Source organism: Pagrus major, chromosome 9 (assembly GCF_040436345.1).
Source record: "Pagrus major chromosome 9, Pma_NU_1.0".
NCBI classification, from domain to species: Eukaryota; Metazoa; Chordata; class Actinopteri; order Spariformes; family Sparidae; genus Pagrus; species Pagrus major.
The window spans coordinates 10,620,267-10,640,612 of NC_133223.1; the positions used below are offsets into that span (position 1 = coordinate 10,620,267).

General features: G+C 39.9%; 1 protein-coding gene across 1 annotated transcript in view; it reads right to left on the minus strand.

Moving 5' to 3' along the window:
- Positions 1–9,532: 9,532 nt before the first annotated feature.
- znf385b (zinc finger protein 385B) overlaps positions 9,533–20,346 on the minus strand; it is a 28,594-nt gene continuing 17,780 nt past the window's right edge. Inside the window, exons 4-10 of the mRNA XM_073474135.1 lie at positions 15,597–15,733; positions 15,349–15,459; positions 12,418–12,580; positions 11,918–12,262; positions 11,412–11,596; positions 10,108–10,203; positions 9,533–9,802 (exon numbers count right to left, since the gene is read on the minus strand). Coding sequence (XP_073330236.1) covers positions 9,533–9,802; positions 10,108–10,203; positions 11,412–11,596; positions 11,918–12,262; positions 12,418–12,580; positions 15,349–15,459; positions 15,597–15,733 — 1,307 coding nt within the window. The remainder of the gene's footprint in view (positions 9,803–10,107; positions 10,204–11,411; positions 11,597–11,917; positions 12,263–12,417; positions 12,581–15,348; positions 15,460–15,596; positions 15,734–20,346) is intronic.

Here is a 20,346-nt window from a genome sequence, read left to right on the forward strand (position 1 = left end):
AAGCCAATCCTCACATTCATTTGATTGAGTGTAATGTGTTAAGGCTGTGGCACTGCAGACTGCAGGCGGTACCAGCTGCAGCAATACACTTAGAAAATAATCAACTTTGGAGAAAAGCAACCTGGTATCACATTGCAGTATCCAATAATGTAGGCGATCAGATGAGCAGCATTAATGACCACAAATACAACAGAGTGTAACATGATGTTTCACGTGTAGTCACTCAGTTTGGTCTTGTGCACCAGCTGAAAACCCACTGTGATAATATGCCTCAAATCCTGGTTGTCTATTGTAGGTAAATGTGTTTTTTTAATCTGTGGCTGTAGACCAACTCATAGGGCCGGCAAACTAGTAGCAAAGCAACATAGATGCTTCCCTGTTCTCTAATGGCGGTTGGCAAAGTGTTTTCATCTCCTGGAATCTTCTGGTGTTAAACAAAACAGGACACACAGGAGGACACTCCTGTTTGTCACACAAACAGGAGATGGAATGACTCCTACACCAGCGCACAACCCTGTGATTAATTGTCAGAAATAGGGCTTAAACCCAGAAAAAATTAGTTTTCGCACCACATTTTGGGGGAAAAGACAGAATGTGCAGTGTTGGCTGCTAAATGTGTCACTGCCTCTCACAACAAAAGAGGAAAACAAGAGAAAAAAATACTTGTATCATATTTTTTCTTACCACCACCACCTCCTTTTATTTGTTCTTTTATGCTAATCTCCTTCCTTATTTTTCATAATTCTGATTGAGCCCTCCAATATGCTGTAAATTTTTTTCCTATCATTTGCAGATTTGGAGAAAGTCTTTCATGCTTATATTTCCTTATATAAGATACCCTGTCAGTTTTTAACTTTTTCATTATTTGGTGCCACAGAACAGGAAAAAACAGTGTGTCCAGTAAATGATCAAACCAGTTAAAAGCTTCCAGTGCAGTCCAGTTTTCTCTCTAAGGACACCCCAGCCTGAGGTACCCACAGCAGAACCAGTTTGTTCAGGCCAGACTATGACTAAGGGTTATTCTTTTACTTCAGATGATCTTGAAGCTGTGTACAAAGACTTTTGCTGGTATACAAAAAAAAAAAAATCTAACTTTGACTTTCTCAGGGCTTACAGCTTAATTAACCCTTCGGTCAAATGTCTGATCTATCCCTTATCAGTTCTTAGAAACACAGTCTGCTGATTGTGAATAACTAGAATAAGGAGGATGAGAGGGAGCAGTTTCCCATCAGGGCTCACTGTGTTATCCTTTCAAGGCTGTGCGTTTAACTTATTTTCAAAGTGTTGAAAATAAGTGGAAAACACTTTCTGTTGAGGGGTATTGGGTCAGAGATTGTATTGTCTGTAGTTTGTTGGATGTTTCAGTTTCAGTTATTGCAGCTCTTCTTCATATTAATCTTTCCCACTGTCCACACGTTTTCTAGGTCAAACCAGCTTTAGTGTGACAGATTTCAACAACATGTGCTTTAGGGGTGTAACAATACATCGATCTGTATTGATACATCGATTCAATGAGCAACAATCCAATAGCATCGATGCAAAGTGAAAACATTGATCCTTATCGCCTCCATCGTTAAGATATGCCTTTATTTTGAAATTCCCATGGCACGTCTGTGTCACTGTTTCCGTCCATACGCAGCTCTTTTCTATACAGTGCTTTCTTTTTATTAAAAAGAATAGATTGATTTCCATTTAAATGTCTGGGACCATTGATAAAATCATATTTCCACTGAAGAGTTCAGTAATAAAACTGTCAAATCATATTTAAGTTGTTTTTTGTGAGTTATTATAAATGTAACTGATTGTGTTGAATGGGCATATGATATCATCTCAGGCCCCTGTATCAAATCAAATTGAAATTGTATCGTGGCAGACTTTGTGATATCGGCAAATATCGTATCGTCCAAAGAATCGATATAATATCGTATTGTGATGAAACTTGCGATTTACACGCCTAATATGCTTTGGGAGATGAGGTGAGCGTTATTAGCCACCAGGTTTTGAAAAGCATACTGCTGTTCTAGCATTGCATTCCTATAACACTGATGGACTCATTAATTAAAGAGAAATGATCAAAATCGATACAGCCGAACCAGATATACCATCTTTTCTATTCCACACATTACCCACAATGCATCTTAGCCACTGAGTGACATCACTGGAGGCAGTTTATCAGATTACATGCAGCTTACTCTGGAGCCACAAAAGGTTTTTTACTACTTTTTTCACATATGCAGTCGCAGTCCCAAAGGTCTGTAAACACACTTTAATGTATGTAAAATTGGTGGCATAACCCTTTAATACCCCTTTTACACTGGACTTAAATCCCACTAACATCTGGCTTTTGTCTTCAATGGGAAAGGTCATAATCTACATTCATTCTGGTGTTTATAGACTCTGCAGTAGTCCCAATATTTATCAGCTCGGCAACTTTTTTCCATAAAAAACACCTACATGATGCCCACAAATGTCCTGAACACAGCAAAACAATAAGAAAATAGACAGGGTCTCTGCAGATAGACATGCCACACACCTAGGAGGCCATAAGTAGTGATTGAGAGATATTATTTTTATATGACTCATATAACTCATATTGACTCATATAAAATCTTTAGGAAAATTCTGCATAGTCACCTCTAATACTGACCTGCACTGGAATGCTTGCCCAGATCCAGTCCTGGCTCAGGTTGCTGTAGGTTGGTATGTGGCAGTAGTGTGAGGGACTAGCCAGCAGGAACATCATGGACAGGGTTTGATATCCAAATGGAATGGAGGTGAGACAGAGCAGGAAGGAGACTCTCCTCTGGAACGGTCCCCAGGTCCCCAGGAACGCCACCGACACCTCGTAGTCCTGCATTTTACTGGACTCTATTCTACTTTATTCTATTCTATGTTATTTTACCTTCCACCTGCTTCAATACAATAGAGGCAAAAACAACCACTGTATTGGCAATATTACAGCAATAAGTAAAAAAAACCTTCACTATGGGTTACTATGAGTACAGTGACTACAACTACAATTCCTCCACCTATGTGTGCTGCACTAAGTACAAATGTTAAATCTCTGAATACATATACGGCTAATACTCAGCAGTGTCAGCTTCTCTATGTAGGATCTCTCTGGGGCTCCTTTATCCCAAGCAAGTCAAATGAGCTCCTCCACCAAGTCTGTGCTCATACTGCAACTACTTGTTACAACTCTTCATGTTGGGAAAAACAACCCTTCTTATCAGAAATGGAGAGCAGGGCAGGAGGAAACACTGTGTCCCTTTAAAAGGTAAACTTCATGATTGGGACTAAATGAAGCAAACTGGCCTGGTGAGGTTTGAGAGTAAACTAAAGCTCTGAAAACAAACAGTTTGAATTGATCACAGTACGAATTTATCAATGTGACCTCTTGTGTCCACTAGGTGCTAGCGAACACTCACTAATTACATGTTAGGTTGGAGTATATCAAGAGTGGAGTGCACCATGAAAATTAAGGTAAATCAAAGAATGATTGTCACAACTGGCTTACTTCCTGTTGCCAGTAGGTGGTGCAATGACTATACCTCCTATATAGTATTATGGGTGGGGACCTGATCAGCAATGTGAAATTTGGAAAATAATGCACCATTTAAACAGAAGCTATAACAATTTCCTGTTTTATGGTGAATCATTGATATTGGCCATGGCCACACCACGCTGTTCAATATACAATGTTTGTTAAAGTACAACACGTCACGCAAGATACTCACGTGTTCCACATTTAGTACATGTTTGTGAAAGTAGTCCCAGGGGCTTTTAGGGGGCGCTAGTGAGCCATTTTACCCCGCCCATCGCCAAAATTCTTAATTCCCCTCATATTTGATTTTTCTCACATGTTGACATCTCAAGGCTGTAATATCAAGTTATTTAATGTATTCTTGTTGACTTAAATGAAGCAATGGTTGATCTGATCATGAAGTAAATCAGTCAGTCTAAGTCAGTGATATAAAGATATACAGTGGAAATAATGGAAGACTGACGTCGGATGTTTCGCAGTTTTTTAATTAAAACAAATAAAACAAAGTTACAGAAATGAAATGATGAGGAGAGAAATAATCTCAACCTGACAAGTTTATCTTTGCATATTTGCATCATTATAATCGTCATCATAAAAAAACCAACAAGCCCAGAGAATAAATGCTTTACACGCAGGAGTGGGCGGAGGTTCTCTGGAGCAGGAAGTATTTCTTCTCAACAAGGAAGATTGAACACCGCTGCTCTCAGCTCTGATCAAAAGGAAGTATCTATTTTTAAGTCTAAACATCTTGGCGATCCAATTTATCAATTCACCTGTCTCCATTCAGGACAATCTCTGACACCTCAATAGCCGCTGGCACAAATAACTTTCCAACTAAACTATTTGCAGTAAGCAATTAACTTGAATGTACCAGTTGTTTATAAACAACTGTCTGGTACAGAGTGGCATCTGGTGTGCACAGGCCTGGCGCCAGGACGAAGTGACTGAAGGGACTGTTAAAAATTTGGAGGGGGCGGAGTCTCTATGTCTGTCTCAAACTGTTAACTCAAAGCTTACTTATCGACTAATCACAGCAGAGCGCACAGCAGAATGTCTCTCCCTGTGATGTTGCAACTGAGGGGGCTCAGTCCCCTCATGCCCCTGTGTGACGCCAGGTCTGGGTGTGCCGCAGTTTGGGTGAACTGCTCCTTTAAACGCTGAAACTGTTCACTGTTTGCATGTCTTCTGGTTTAATGGAAAATTTATTTTGGACAGACGGCAGAGGTTCATTTCAAACATGGAGAGAATACACACATACACACTCACACACACACGCGCGCTCACAAAGTCAGTTTTCAACAAAAACATTGCAACGGTTTGAACGAAAATGACAAGTTTGCATCAAATCAACCATAAACAACACTTCAGTTTAAACATCCTTGTTTGTTTCATTCCAGTATTGCAACTCGGCCCCAGTATCAAGATTCTCAGGCCTCTGTATTGCTGATAAGGAAGCGAAGCGGATATAGAAAAGCAGCAGCTGATCTGTACATTATTGCATCGTGATGACATCATCAGACAGAGGAGGAGGTTCAGTTGAACAGCTCAGCCTTAGCGGTGGTTAATCAGCTTCATCAACATGGATTTGACACTTTTCTTCTTTTTACAGTTACATGTTGATGAAATATAGAGTTACTGCACTGTGAGACCAAATACTGCATAGATAAACACAATAACACATAATGTCCTTAAACCTGTTTGATTGTTATTGGAAGACCGAGATGCTTCAAGTTATTCAGGAGGAGGCAGGAAAATATTGACCATTTGAAACCATAGAAAACAACGCCAGGAGGAAAATCACTTCCACAATTAAATGATGATGAAATCAGCCAAATGAGAGGTTTACTTAGTACTTCTGCTTGTATTATATTTTAGATTTCTCTTATTTAGTATTTAAAGTCCGTCCACACAGTGTGCCTTAATGTGTTTAAGAGCAAATGTGTTTTCAGTGGTATAACTTTGGCGTGATGTTCTTTAACTCATTTCTGAAAAGGTGACCAAAGTGAGAATAGTTTCCAACCACAAATGTTTAAATGAAGACTTTGTAGTGAGAAATACCAAATATCTATATTTGAGATTATCGCTTGAGAACTAATAACTTTTGCGCAGTCCATCTACAAACGTTTTGTACACGAAATCAATAAATTTAAGTTCTAAAAACTGCTTTGTACTGTGTCTTACTTAAGCGGCGTATAAATATGTTCTCGTATTTACAAAAATAGTAGAGTCGCTGACTTTTATTTGTAGTTTTTAAAAAAGGTCCTTCACAACAAAATGAAAATGAGCAAATATACACAAACAGTAAGTATTTCCCCCGTTTAAACAACATTTTTTGCATTTTTTTGCCTATATGGTCATTTAAAAAGGTATTACCCACTGCATTTGTTTCTGTTGTCCATAATATTTGGACCACTCATTGCTTCTTTTGCGCAGATTTTATAGGTGTAATGTGTAGAATGTCAATAATTCGAAGCTAGCTCCAAAAATATAGGCGGCAGCATATCACCAGAGAAACTGACAAATTCTGCCTTTTGCTAGCTTTCCTTGTTGAAGCTAGCTACCTTCAGCTAATAAGCTCAGTTAGCCATGGAGACAGACTGAGTGGACAAGACAAGACAACAGTCCTCTTACATCACCACGGAAGACGAGTTTAACACCTCAATTCTCATGCTCATGCCTTCAATGATTCTTTAAATTTTAAATACATGTTGAATGAATGAATGAATGAATGAATGAATGAATGAATGAATGGATGAATAAATGAATGATTGAATGACTTTGTGTGGATTTTTCTATGGTTTCTCCCGGTTCTCTGAAGCCCTTTTCACGACTGTCAAACATCCATCATTCTGATCGCATTACACGGAAGTCTAAAAACGCCAATTAAAGCTACAGTATCTTCTATAGCAATGACAATTGTCAGCTTGTTGAGAGCACCAGACCAACAGCTGGAAGTCTCGCTGATGCCCCATAGAAGCTGCAGTGTTCACTGATATTGAGTTTGGAAATTCACTCCTGACCATCATCAGTTTGTGAGAGAAAATAACACCAATTCAAGGGTCCACTTATGCTCTTTTTTTAAGCTTCAACCACACCACATACTCTTCTTTAGAGACAGAACAATGAACTTAAGCTGGGACTGGAAAGAGGTCAAAGGTCAACGCCCAGGCGTCAGTGGGTGGCTGAAGAGGGATCAAGGAGGACATTTGTGAGAGGTGAGAGTCCATCTTTGGACCAGGACAGAGCTTGTCATCATGTATGACCACCTGTTATTAAGCTCAACAATTAGGATGTGTGATGACACCTGAGCCATAATAATTCACTGATAAAGAGATGCAGTTAAAAGCTCAGGATGAAGCTCTCATCAATGTATGTTTAAAGATTATTTTGTCACACATAATGTGCTATTTGTTGAGCTATTCTCAGAGCCTTACTACTGCTGGAGCTGAAAGTGTGATGTTTATCCTGAGGGTGGCATCTAAAATCTGGCCAGCTGTTGTTGAGATTACTGTCTCTGGACCAATAAGTTGGATCGATAGGCAAATTATGGGGTTGTTTGAAAGTCATGAAAAAGCTTTGGGTAAATATTTACAACATACACTGTAAAATAAATTATTAAAACACAGAAAAAGCAACCAGACACACACACTTTTCTTTTGCTCGTGGAAAGTGAACAAGCTTATTCAAGGAAAACGTTCCTTTACTGTTGCAGGTTTTTGTCTTAAAAAGTTTCTCTGACTCTTTGTGAGTTATAGTCCATGTACCGATGCTTTAAACTCCAGACAGTTCTAGTCAGACTCAGTTACAGCAGGAAGGTTGACTGAAACAAAACCAACAGACCAGCAAATGTTCATAGCAGGCAGCAGTCAGGAAAAAAAGGCCTTTTTCACTGTAAAAGCGGGAAGTAGCCCGGTCCCAAGTGCAGAATGAGTCTCTAACACACCGGCAGTGGAGACAACAGGTACAGACAGAAGTGTGGACATCAGCTATAAGGAGGAGGAGTTCACGTACTCGTAAATTCAGGTTCCAAACATATAGCAAGTTGAGTCAGCAGGAGGTGTAGAATGAGCAACAAGCTGTCCCGAATTAACCATCCTGATGTAAAACACGAGCAGTCAGCCAATCAGGTTGAAAACAAACCAACAGTTTATACAGATCATCAAAACAACTTTCTTTGGAGGTCAAACTGAAAATAGCTCCCAACAAATGCACTGTTTCCTTTCATTTGAGTTTCATTTGTGATCCGGGTTAAGGTTAGGTTAGAAACCGATGGGTTTGAGACCAACAGACAGTGCCGAGAAGTCAGAGACAGACTAACAGAGAGTAGCTCCATCAATTTTACACATTCAACTGTGTTTACATGTCTTGGGGAGAACTACTGCAATTGTGAAGAAAGTATTATAAAAGCTTGTGGGGCTCCAGAGGAAGCTGCATGTAATCTGATAAACTGCCTCCAGTGATGTCACCCAGTGGCTAAGCTGCATTGTGGTAATGCAGTGGCTAGGTTTTGAAAAGCATCGTACTCCTACAACACTGTTGGAGTCATTATGGGCAGTTCAGAAACAAATAATCAATACTCAATACTGCAGAACCAGGGGATATCATCCTTCTTATTCCATGCATTGTTCTTCCTTTTCAAAACCTGGCGCCTACATTACCCACAGTGCAACTTGGGCACAGAGTGACATCACTGGAGGCAATATATCAGATTACGTGCAGCTTCCTCTGGAGCCACAAAAGGTTTTTTACTACTTATTTGACATATGCATTAGTACGTCCCAAGACCTGTAAACACACTTTAATGTGTAAAGTCAGTGGAGCTATCCTTTAAGTACGATGTCACTTTGTGAGTGTTATGTCTTTTTTAATGCAGAGAAGAAAAGTTTGTGCGGGAATTACTCTTTTTCACTGGAATTAGATTTTTCGGAGGATTTGATTCCCCTGTGCAAGCGGTGTGCATGTTGCCTTTGACTCATATGTTTTCAATAGCAAATATATAGAACACAGTCAGCCTTATCTTTTCAATTCTCCTCTGTGCAGCTTATCTGCTCGAGATGCTGTATGCTAGGAACAAACTGAACATAAGCACAGGGAGATCTAAAGGAGAACAGTCCAGTGTTGACCTGAAGACATCTGCAGTAGTATTTGTTCATGACGGAGGACGTCTGCTGAGTTCTCTGACATCAGGTTTGCTGGTTAGTTCCTCCAGCTAGAGGAAGAGGAGGAACTGTGTTGCGACAGACCCAGCCGCCTCCAAACTCTGAGGACCGGACCTGAACCGAGCTCTGATTCCAGCTGCATCAAAATGCTGCAAATTTCTGGCACCAGGATGTCTCCTTCACGTTGACTCGTCAGTATTTTAAGCAGGAGCACGTTCAGGTATCTGGTTGAAACCTTTAGTCCTGGTTTTGTTCATGATAATCCAGTCAAACAAATATATTAAAAAGAGCTTTATTATCAGTAGATTCAGGCTGCCACAAAGAGTCATTTGTCAGTAATGATGAGGTACTTTGGGGTTCTTTTTGGTAAAAAAAAAAAAAAAAAAAAAAAAGGTCAAAGAAAGAGACATGTAAGTATTTTCTCTGTTTTCATGCACAAGTTGAACATTTCTCATATTCTTCTTTTAGTTGGATGCTTTGAATCACTTGAACCAAAATGACAAATGTGGAGGGCAAAATAGCTGCATTCAGATTTTTTCTGGACCACTTATTGCTTTCTATTTTTCGAGGACTTTTCCATGACCAGATATTTATGACTGCATTAGAAAAATCCCAGGTTGTCCAGGATCTGTGTGGTCTGATCCAGACAAAAGGAGGAAGAGGAGGTCCTGTTCTCTAATGTCTTTTTCAAAGCCTCAGTCAGGTTTGAACCCCTGCAGCCATGATGGCAGAGCTGTTTCTTCTGGACTCTTCTGCCCCCACAGCTCCAACAAAGTGGAGGACAGAGGTCAAAGGTCACCAGTTAGACTCCCCGCAACTGACACTGCCATCAGTAGGGTGCGAAGAGAATCGATCCTTGGCTCGTTCTGATTGGTCCAGGAGCCGGACGCAGGAAGGAGGCAGTGAAAAGGGACGTGGAGGCCGGAGGGCGAGGATGGAGAGAAATGGCAGGGGTGAGGGGCGTGGAGGTGGTAGTGAGCAGGGGGGAAGAGGAGAGAGAGGAGGGAGGGAGCGATATGGTGGAGGTGAGGGAGGAGGGCGGAGGAGCGAAGGGAGCGGAGAGGAAGGAGGGAGAGAGGGAGGGCTTTGCCAACTCCTTCTGAGGCGAAGCAGAGAGGAAACAATGAGGTGAGACATGAAGAGGAAGAAGTGGAGGAGGTAAGGAAAGGAAACAAGGACAAGCGAGTTATGAAAAAGTAAATGAATCTATACATTAATTAATTCAGGAATGCATAATAATTCAATGTGAAATGACTTTTTACAGTTGCCCATTATTGATTCATATTATCATGTATCTATTGTATTGATGGCTTCATTGCTCTGGGTGATACTGTTCATGCTTATTCATGCCAATAAAGTAAATTTGAATATAAATCTGAGAGAGAGCAGCAGAGGGACACTCACAGTGAGGGAGCTGCGCTGCTGTTTGTTATAGGGGCTGTATTTGGGTTTGCTGGGTTTTCCTGCCACTCTGTCCTTGTGCCTCCTGCTGGAGATGTGCTGCAACAACAACAATAACAACCAACACAATTAAACACTGATAACTAAGCTAAGGACAGAGAAGCCTGTAACTCATCTAGTTGAGTGTTGGAAATTAAAGAAAGGCAGAAGGAGGTCAAACAGAGCAAAACGTACAGTTTTTTTGTTAAAATGAAAATGAAATACAAAGCATTCAGTGCACTAAGACCAAAACAAAATTCAATATTTACTTGTTGACACAGAAGCAGCAAAATATGAGCACATCATAGCCTGTGGGGAATCTGTCACCTCTTTTTTAGATCTTCATTCTTCTTCTCTTCTCACATTATCATCACATCGACTAGTTAAACTGTGACTATGTCCTATATCACTTCCTATTCACTATGTAGTGAATGATATTTACTGTCCAACATTTTACTTTAGTGTTGTATCCACTATACAGTATAGTTCCAATTCCAGTATGGTACATAAACAACAACCTTGTGCAAGTCATCCAACAATTCAATGCGTTTTATAGAAGCATATACAGCTGGCAGTGCTAATGCAGAAGAGAATATACTGTATGTGTGTGTGTGTGTGTGTGTGTGTATATGTACATGTGTATATATATATATATCTATATATATATATATATATATATATATATAAATACCTATATATATATTATATTACAATGGACCTATACAACCTGCTTTGGCAATATTGTATTAAATATATTGAGTACAATTAAGGTTACTGTGCTAAACTAAACTGTAATCAATAGAGCAAATTTGAAAACTGAAATTAACAATAATTTCAAATCATGTAAAGAATTAATAAAACATTAAAACAATTAATAAAACATCAGCATATCTTGCAATCTACACTGCTGCTTCATTTTCATCTGTCCTTGTTTGCTGTCTATTGCAGTAGATCATTTGACCCTTTAGCTACACCAGCCACACAATAGAAATACATAGGGAAAAAGTCTGGAGCAAGCAGATTAAAATTCACTGATTAACAGAGGTAACAACTAAATAAAAAACTAAATCAAAAGCTGCATTTTGAGTCAAACTTTCAATATTTCGGCTCTCATGTGAAACTGGGGAGTTTAGTCACAACAAGCTGCCTCATCTGAGTTGAATTTAGGGGGAGATTTTAGATCTGAACTGAACAGTCAAAGATTTGGGTCTTCATAAAGTAATGTTGAAAGAATGTTATTATTCTGTATGTGCCTGCTGTGTTTCTACCTGTTTCAGCTGGATCTCAGAGTTGACATGGACATCGCAGATCTGGCAGTGAAAGGTTTTGTTCTGCAGGCCGGAGCCCTTGATTGTGGAGGTGCTGCCGTTCTTCAGCTTGGCTCCAGGTCGAGGGTAGGCCTTGATTGGCCCGGCGCCGCTCCGAGCCTCCAGCATCGTCTTGTGCTTTGAACCTGCAAACACCCAGAAACCAACTTTATAAATAAATCTGTCAGTGTTTCATAGTGTTGCAGCTATAGAGCAACAAAGGGCCACAGGCAGCTGCTGAGGACTCCTGCACTCCATATACACTCCCGTGGGCAACCTACACATGGTTTTCCATTGTTTCAGGTTGGACTTTTTTGGCAATGGTTTAACGGCACCCGACTAGTGAATCAGTGCTACCATTAGTTTGCCTCAATGTGGCCAATTCCTACCATTTGCTGTACAGTTTCTCTTAAGATAAGTATTTGAGCAGCAGATGTCTTGTTATACATCACCCCACCCCTCCTAACCTGCATTATGAGCCTCCAGCTGAGACAGAGAGTTGACGGCGACTTTACACAAGGAGCAGTACAGCAGCTTCTTTGCCTTCTCCTCCTCGGACTCCACTGAGACAGGAGCATCCTGGGAGGAGGCCTGGGAAGGAGCAGGAGGAGGGGGTTGAGGAGAGGCTTTGGAAGAAGATGAAGAGGAGGAAGAGAGGAGGCCCGGGGCAGGGAAAGCAGAGGGAGGACTGGAGGGAGGAGGCTCACTCCCTGCTCTGCTAGAGGAGGGAGAGGAGGAGAGAGGGGAGGAGGAGGAGGGGAGGAGGAAGGGTTTCAGAGGAGGGGAGGATTCAATGAGGCTGGGTAAGAGTTCTGGAGGGAGTATGAGGAAGATGAAGAAGAGGAGGAGAAGAAAAAAGAGGAGGAAGACATGAAAACAACCAATCATACATAAACACAAACAGCCCTAAATGAAAACATCATCAGTAACAGTGCTCAGATCAGTGTAAGTTGTTAATAAAATCAACCTGTGTGCTGATTGGTGCTGCTGTTAACTGAGACAGGAGGGGTAGGACTTGTGCTGCCCCCATTGGACTCTCCAGTGATGGACAGCTTAGGCTTGGTCTTGTTCTCCTGAGACTTGAGCTTCTTGGCATGACGGCTGCCTCTGTAATGAGCTTCTGCCTGAGACTGAAAAAGAGACAAACAAAGAGACAGAAGTTTCATTTTCTATTTGCACTTGTTTCTGTCAGAATCGAAGTCCTGGTGTCACTTGAGACAAGCTACTGGGATTCTCATGAAGGGTTTGTTTCACCAGTCTTTAAAATTGTTCACATATTCCTTGAGTTTGCTACCCATGTCATGAACCGAGTACTCAACTGCTAGAGCAGTGCACCTAATATTGTAACTCATGGACAGTTAAAAAAACCCTTTTTCTTTTTCTTTTTTCATTTTTCTGCCTTGTCAATAACGCCTATCACCAAGAATGCAGCTCGACTTACAAGGATTAAGTTGGAGAGTTTAGGTCTTTTATGCTAGTAGCAGCAAATGTAGCTTGAAGCTGACTAGCCTTAAGCAGAGATGAGGAGTCAGCTACAGAGGTCTGGTAAGCTCACTTATATCTAACTCAACAAACAGATTTCTCTCCATTTTCAGACTTGTGGTCTTGCCCCAACTGACACTGACAAACCTGAAAGTGTAAATCGATTCACCTTCAAAAAGATAACTCTGTATCAACTTCAGACAAGGTAAATGTGTGTTTCGTATACATCATAGTAGTCAGTATCAATGATATCCACACATACTCTCTTCTGTTATTATTTTTCCAACTTTAAGCTGTAGTCTTTGCTGTCACATACGGATGTAATGATACACCAAATTTTGTGATATCACAATAAAAAAATGTTGCGATACCACCATGGGACTTTGACATTATCTACCAACATATCACGTTTAAAGCTCATTGATCTAACAAGGGAAATCAGTTTAAATGCATTCTATTATCTCTACTTGTCATTCTATTGTTTTGTTTGAACAGCAGAGGGCGCAATCATCCTGCTCAAGAAGACAGACTCCCATTATTATGTATCCCGCCCTAGTCCACCTGTAATTGGGTCGCCTCATTGGTTTTGTTCACTAAACTGCTAACTCACACAGTAGCCCTGGTAATGTCTGTTTTCTGCTGTGTCAGAGCTGTGGAAACACTCCGGCCTCCTCACACCGACTTCTTCAGCCTGACCAAAGTCATTACGATTAATCCTTTATTGGCCACGAACCATATCACCTCCAATCACCACCAATTCAATCAATGAAATTGCAATGTGTTTGCAATATTCTGTGTGCATTCACACCTTCATTTACATTTGTGACTTGACCCAGATAAGATATGTAGATACATATGACATGCTAATACAAAGTTGAGATGGGGTCTTAGGAATACTGAGTCATTCGGCATGTACATCAGCCACAGAATTTGAGAGCCCCTGCGTTGGGATATATATATATATATATATATATATATATATATATATATATATATATATATATATATATATATATATATATACATATGAAATATGGAGCCTGAATTGTGATGCAGCGTATTAACTGTTCAGATTATCCCATTATTATGACAGGATAATCTATTACTATTACCATCATAATAGATGTACCAAGCCCAGAGTAACAGTGTGTCAGTTCACTGTAACAAACCTCCAGGTTAATAGTGTCCTCATGTGACTGTCTGGAAGCTCCATGACTCAACTTTTATTCAGCTTATTAGACTGAGAAGATGTTGCCCTCTCTGACTCCCCTCCTCTCCTCAACAGTGATTCCTGTTTTCATGTTAACTCATGAATAATTTTACCAGCTCTCATACATTAGTCATGTTTGATTGGCAGGTCACTGACGAGGCAGCTTGTTACCTCTCAGCAGTCATTGGGTGAATGAGCTGAGTGTCATTTACACAGCACTGTGTTAATATAGATGGGTATGTGTTACACATAATTATACACCTGCTATTATTGCTGCTAGGAACACCTGGGAGAATACACAAAAGCAAAGTAACAAACAAGCCTTTAAAAGTAGGCTACCAGACAGCATTAAGCTTCATAACAACATATTTTTATTAGTGGTTCTCTGCAGACAAATTTGTATTCATTTTCTTAGGAAAGCTCCTTATAAGAACAGAGCAACATCAACTTCAGTCAGTTTAATCTCTGCATTTAGAAGGAGGCCCAGCATGTATTTAGCCTAGCTTAGCAAAAACTTGCTGCAGGGGAAAACTGCTAGCCTAGCTTAGCAAAAGTAAAAGTTGAGAAAAGTAAAGTAAGTAAGTAAAAAAAACTTGGTCATTTCCAGCATCAAAAATCCTATAAAAATAAACAAACTTTCTCAGATCCTGGCAGGACTGCAATACAATTATAATTATAAGGTCATAATATGCTCATATTAGCTAGCAAGTTATATGTTACTGACATTGCTTGCTAATGAAAGCTAATGTTATTGAAATTTTAGCTTGCTAGCTAACAACCAAGGTTTGCCAATAATAAAGTAACTCTTCTTTTTCTGTGTCTTCTTCAAATTCAAATGAGAAATATTGACATGGGTTTCATTTTCAGAGCATCCAGAACAGAGACAGGTCCAGGAATTTAGCCTAAACACATGAGGGCGATGGCAAACTAGTAATTAAAATAGAACAAAATCCGCCTTTAAGCAACTTCAAGGCTGTCTGAGTCACATTCTGTGCAGAAATATGAATATAAAAAGAAGACATTCAAGTTTCAGCAGAAGTGAGTGTTGGAGCAATCTTTGGAGCTGTTGGATAGTGGAGGGACCAGGCTGTAGATGGAACACATGACAGGAGGTTGATCACAGTAGCATAACATAATCAAACTGTCTGGAAGAGGATGAAGAATCAGATCTACAAGTTAAAACTACACACACCCACACACACTCACATCAGAGTTGAACCTCAGTTGGCAGACATTACATGAGATGACCTGTTTCTTCTTGGGCACCAAGGTAACACCAAAGGTGTGGTTGATGACGGCCTTCTGCACCGGGTCCATCTGTAGGAGACAGAAAGAGGTCAGAGGTCACTGCTCAGGATCGTCTGAACAGTGATGACAGATTGATGCTGACAGAGTGACATTTTTCTTTATCACAGTCGGTCTGCACTGCCGGCAGCTACGACACCCTGTCATACCGTGTTGAAGTTTGGGAAAAGTCCAACTGGTGATGTTGTCTCGACAGGAAATGACAGAAATGGTTTCATCATCGTTGAGGGACCAGTGGCGCCTATGAGCCCTGGCAACGCCCGACCCACGGCACTACACCCACTTCCTGGAAACAGAGAGACAGAGAGTTTGAATGATTGATTTAAAATATCTGATTGATTTCACTGAACTTTTTACTTCATTGGTCATCACTGGAGGTCACTGGCAGTCCGTCCAATGTCAAACTAAGTAAGTCATGTCCTTTCAAAATGTCTCAATACATTGCCCATCTTTCAAAAGTCCTGCCCCTTCCGTTCCTATTATCATTCACATTTTCTCATATGTGTCTTTCTGAAAGAGATTTGCTGGAGCCGTCAGTTAATATTAAAAAACACTTTGTGATCTGACAGATGTGTACTATCTAGTTGGTCAATATTTGCTGAAGGCAGAACCAATGTTTAAATATAACATTAACATGAATATAACATTTCTGCAGACTGCACCACTTCACTCTCATCTTCTTCAATGGAATATACGTTACATCCACTCAATCTTTGGAAGTATTGCATTTAAATGTTGGTTTGGCTGCAGGAGAAAAAAACATAATTTTAAGCAAACCGGTGACATTTGTAAGATCAAAAAGCTACCTTTGAAGACACAAACGTTTTGACTATTCTGCTAAGGCTTGAGTAGGAACACTATGTGAATTACTGAGTAATGTATGAAGTGCTGAGATCAGAGACTGGATGAAATACACTGAGGCTTTGATGTTAGAAAAAAGCAATTCATTAAGGTTTCAGATAAATCGTTGGATCTGTAACCATTTGTGTTAATGTAAGCAGGTCAGTGAAGGTATCTTAAGCTGGTCCACTATCTTGAACTTAAACAAAGATATTGCTGATACAGACGCTTCTTGGCAAACCTCCAGAAGAACAAATGGATGAAATCCATCTCACTCTGATATTTATGTCATTTTTAACCTGGAGACCTGAGCAGCTGATCAGCTGTACAGCAGCATGATAAAGAACATATGGCGATGCAGCTGCTGGAGGCAGATAGAGGTAATGATACAGAGAGAAAAAAAAGAGGAAAAAGTGAATGAGCGCTCATCTAATGTGTCCACGTGTCCAGTTGCCACGGGGCCAGTGAGAGTTGCTCTTGGTTTTTTCCTCATCTCTATTTAAGGATGCAGAGAGTAAGTTAGATGTTCCTTTAACTGAGCACTTACAGTGGGACCCAAGGTGACTAAATCAAGGGTCACACACATCACACCATACAGGAAGTAAAGTAAGTAAAGGAAAGGAAAAATAGAGTTGTGAGTGTCTTTCAAAAAGGAACAATCATTACCCAAACTTTTACCTACGATACACATTTAAAAGCCAGTCATATCTACGCCATACATTTGTGTCGATCAATGTTACGGTGGGCCGTTGAAGGAAAAGTACTGACGAATCCAATTTTAAACTTGCTTCCAGCTGAGTTTGTTCCCAGTTACATAGCAGGTGTTACATAGACACACACAGTATACACAGAGTAGGTCTGATTTAGAATAAGCGTATTCATTTCTGTCCGTTTACTCTTATAGCCTGTAGAAACCCTGCAGTGAATTCTTTCATAACGGAGTGTGGGCGGAAACACTGAGAGCAACTGAATCAGCCCTGACAGAGGAGGAGGATGAGGAGGAGGAGGAGGAGGACGAAGAAGAGGAGAAGGAGGAGGAGAAGTTTTGGTCTTATTGGTTTGGTCCATCTGTCCAACTTAACTTAGGTGAACCCAATCTATTCCATTTTTAATACATTATAAATCAGTCAGACCAATTCTAAATGCTTTAAAATGAATCCCAACCTCATGTGATCCAGTCTCAGTGTACTATAACCCATTGCAATCCTTTTTCTAAATGAACTGTAACCCATTCTACATCATTCAAAATAAAATATAACCCATTCTAGCCCATTTTAATTGCGCTAGAGCCCATTGCTATCATGATTAATCCACTGCTATCTATTGTAAATGAACTATAACCAATTATAACTTATTCTAAATAAACAATAACACATTCCAAACATCTTAGAAATTATTCCAAACCACTGTACATTTCTTATATCATATTCTAAATTCACTATAACCTGTTTGAACCCATTCTGAATGCTTTAAAATTCAATGCAACCCATTCTTAATTCCTAAAGACCCTGTCTGTTCCATTCTGACGTACCGTACCTAATTATTCCATTTTAAATGCAATATAACCTATTTTGACATACCATATTAGCCACTGTAACCATACATCATTGTAATCCTTTCTAATCCAAAAGCCTTATAACCCACTCTACTGAAAAATAAATGTCTTGTAACCTACCCTAACCCAAAAGCAAACTAAATGCCTTATAACTCATCCTGACCCAAACTACATGTCTTACTGGCCATCCTTACCCAATTCAAATGTCTTATAACTTGCCCTTACCCAATCTAAATGTCTTTAACCTTAGCCATTTAATTGTCTTACAACCCATCCTTACCCAATTCAAATGTCTTATAACTCATCTTAACCCGCTCTAAATGTCTTATAACCCACCCATACCCAATTTCAAATGTCTTATAATCCCTTCTAAGCCAATCAAGATGTCTTAAAACTCACCCTTACCCAATCTAAATGTCTTTAACCAAACCCAATCTAAATGTCTTTAACCTAACCCATTAAAATGTCTTATAACCCACCCTTGTATAATCTTCATGTTTTACAACCATTCTATTTACATCTAAATGCCTTATAACCCATCCTTACCTGATCTGAATGTCTTATGACCAGCCCTTACCCAATTCAAATGTCTTATAACTCATCTTAACCTGCTCTAAATGTCTTATAATCCATCTGAATGTTTTATACTTATATTATTAGGTTTGGTTTTACATATTATATGTACCCAGATCAAACCAGACAAGGCCAGGTCAACTGTGTGTGTGTTTTTAGGAAAACATTAGGCTAGCAGTGGATAAGCCTTGTGCCATGTATCTGCTGCCTGAGTTTGTCCTCATATAGCAGAGTGAGTCAGTGTCTGTATTTATCACTACAGCTCATTATTAAGTTCAGAACAGCATGACACAACACAGTGCTGTAATCAAACACATGTAGCTCAGATGACTGTCTGGATCAGCTGCGATTAGCTGGGAGATTATTTATGATAGTAAATACAGATTAGTGTCTATTTTCAAAGATGGCATAATGTGTCAGCTCGGCGACCTGCCAGAATGAAAGCTTCGCCCTCAATAATAGTGTACGAGAGAAGATGTCATACCAGTAGATTCAATCTGAACTCCAGCAGACTGTCATTAGTAATACAAACACAAAGGCATTTACACCCACTGTGAAGCAGGAAAGTATTCATCAACCCACTATGTCAGAGTTTTTATTAGCAGCACTTAGTATTTAGTTGTAGCTTCCCAAGAGGGATTGACAGTTTGTATCATACCACATGCAAAACAGCACAAAAAATGTATTTACTGTACAATATGAGTGCAATTTCAAGTACTTGTTTAACTGGCTGGTCAGTAGTACTTCATAACGTCATGACAATGTTTGCCCAGTGGTTTGTGATCAGGGTGCTGATCTTCTACTCGATCAGGAGCGCGACTGAGGACTATCGTACACCACCACCTGCTGACATTTTTTCACTTCTATCGACTTGTCAAATATGTTCTCCACATTAAGCATTGTATTGTGAGACAAAGAAACCACTGCAAACTCCTACCAGACCTCCGAGACCATCTCAAGAATCACTTGAACTGCATTAGAGAGCCCTAGAAGGACATCTGAGAGCATTTTATAAACAACACAAGAACCAACTGACACTGAAAACAACTCAAGGATCTTTCTTAAAGAGACATTCAAGCCAAAGCTTCAAGCTTTGTTTGCTTCCCCTCAAGGACCATTTGAACTTTCTTAATGATTACCTGAGTCTGCTCGATGATAACGATAACCACCTGTAGGACATTAGGATTTCTTTACAAACCCTTGGACTCTGTTCAAGGAGGAGTTAAACCACCCCAAGGACCCTGGACACCCTGAGGGACTATTAGAGTCTTCTCCTGGACTCCTTGAGCCTTTACAAATCCCGTCACCCCCCATTCGCCACAGTCTGATCTTCAATGTCAGTGTTTCAGTATCCATCAGCACCGCACTCAGACATCCAGTGATGTCAATCTTTCAAAACTGTACTTAATTTAGTCATTTTTACAGAGTGAAAGAACTACAAACTTGTATTTGGTTTCTGATATGATCAGTATGAATTGGAGATGTCTTTCAGTATGCGTGTGAGTGACGAATACTGTGATGACAGAGTCGTCTTAATTCTGTCCTTCTGTCCTATGAGATCTGGTTACAACACACACACACACACACACACACACACACACACAGAGTCACCCTTCTGTCTTACAGTAAGTTGCTGTTCTAAGAAGGTGCTATAAATACTGAAACACATCTGCTACTGCTTTCACATGGAAACCAGGCTGGTCTGTAAACCAGTATGAACACCAGCCAACAACGAGGTGACGAGCCAGACAGTTTTATTTCAGACTGGTCAGAAGATCTAACAGATCTGCAAACAAACACTCAAAGTTTCTTCACAAGTTTCTTGCAACAACACATTTCTATCTGCAAATCTGAAGAAAAAAATACTGAGTAATAAAAGTGCTGAGAGGTTTCAAACTGGAACTGATCTGTTTAAATTAGTTTGATAACAG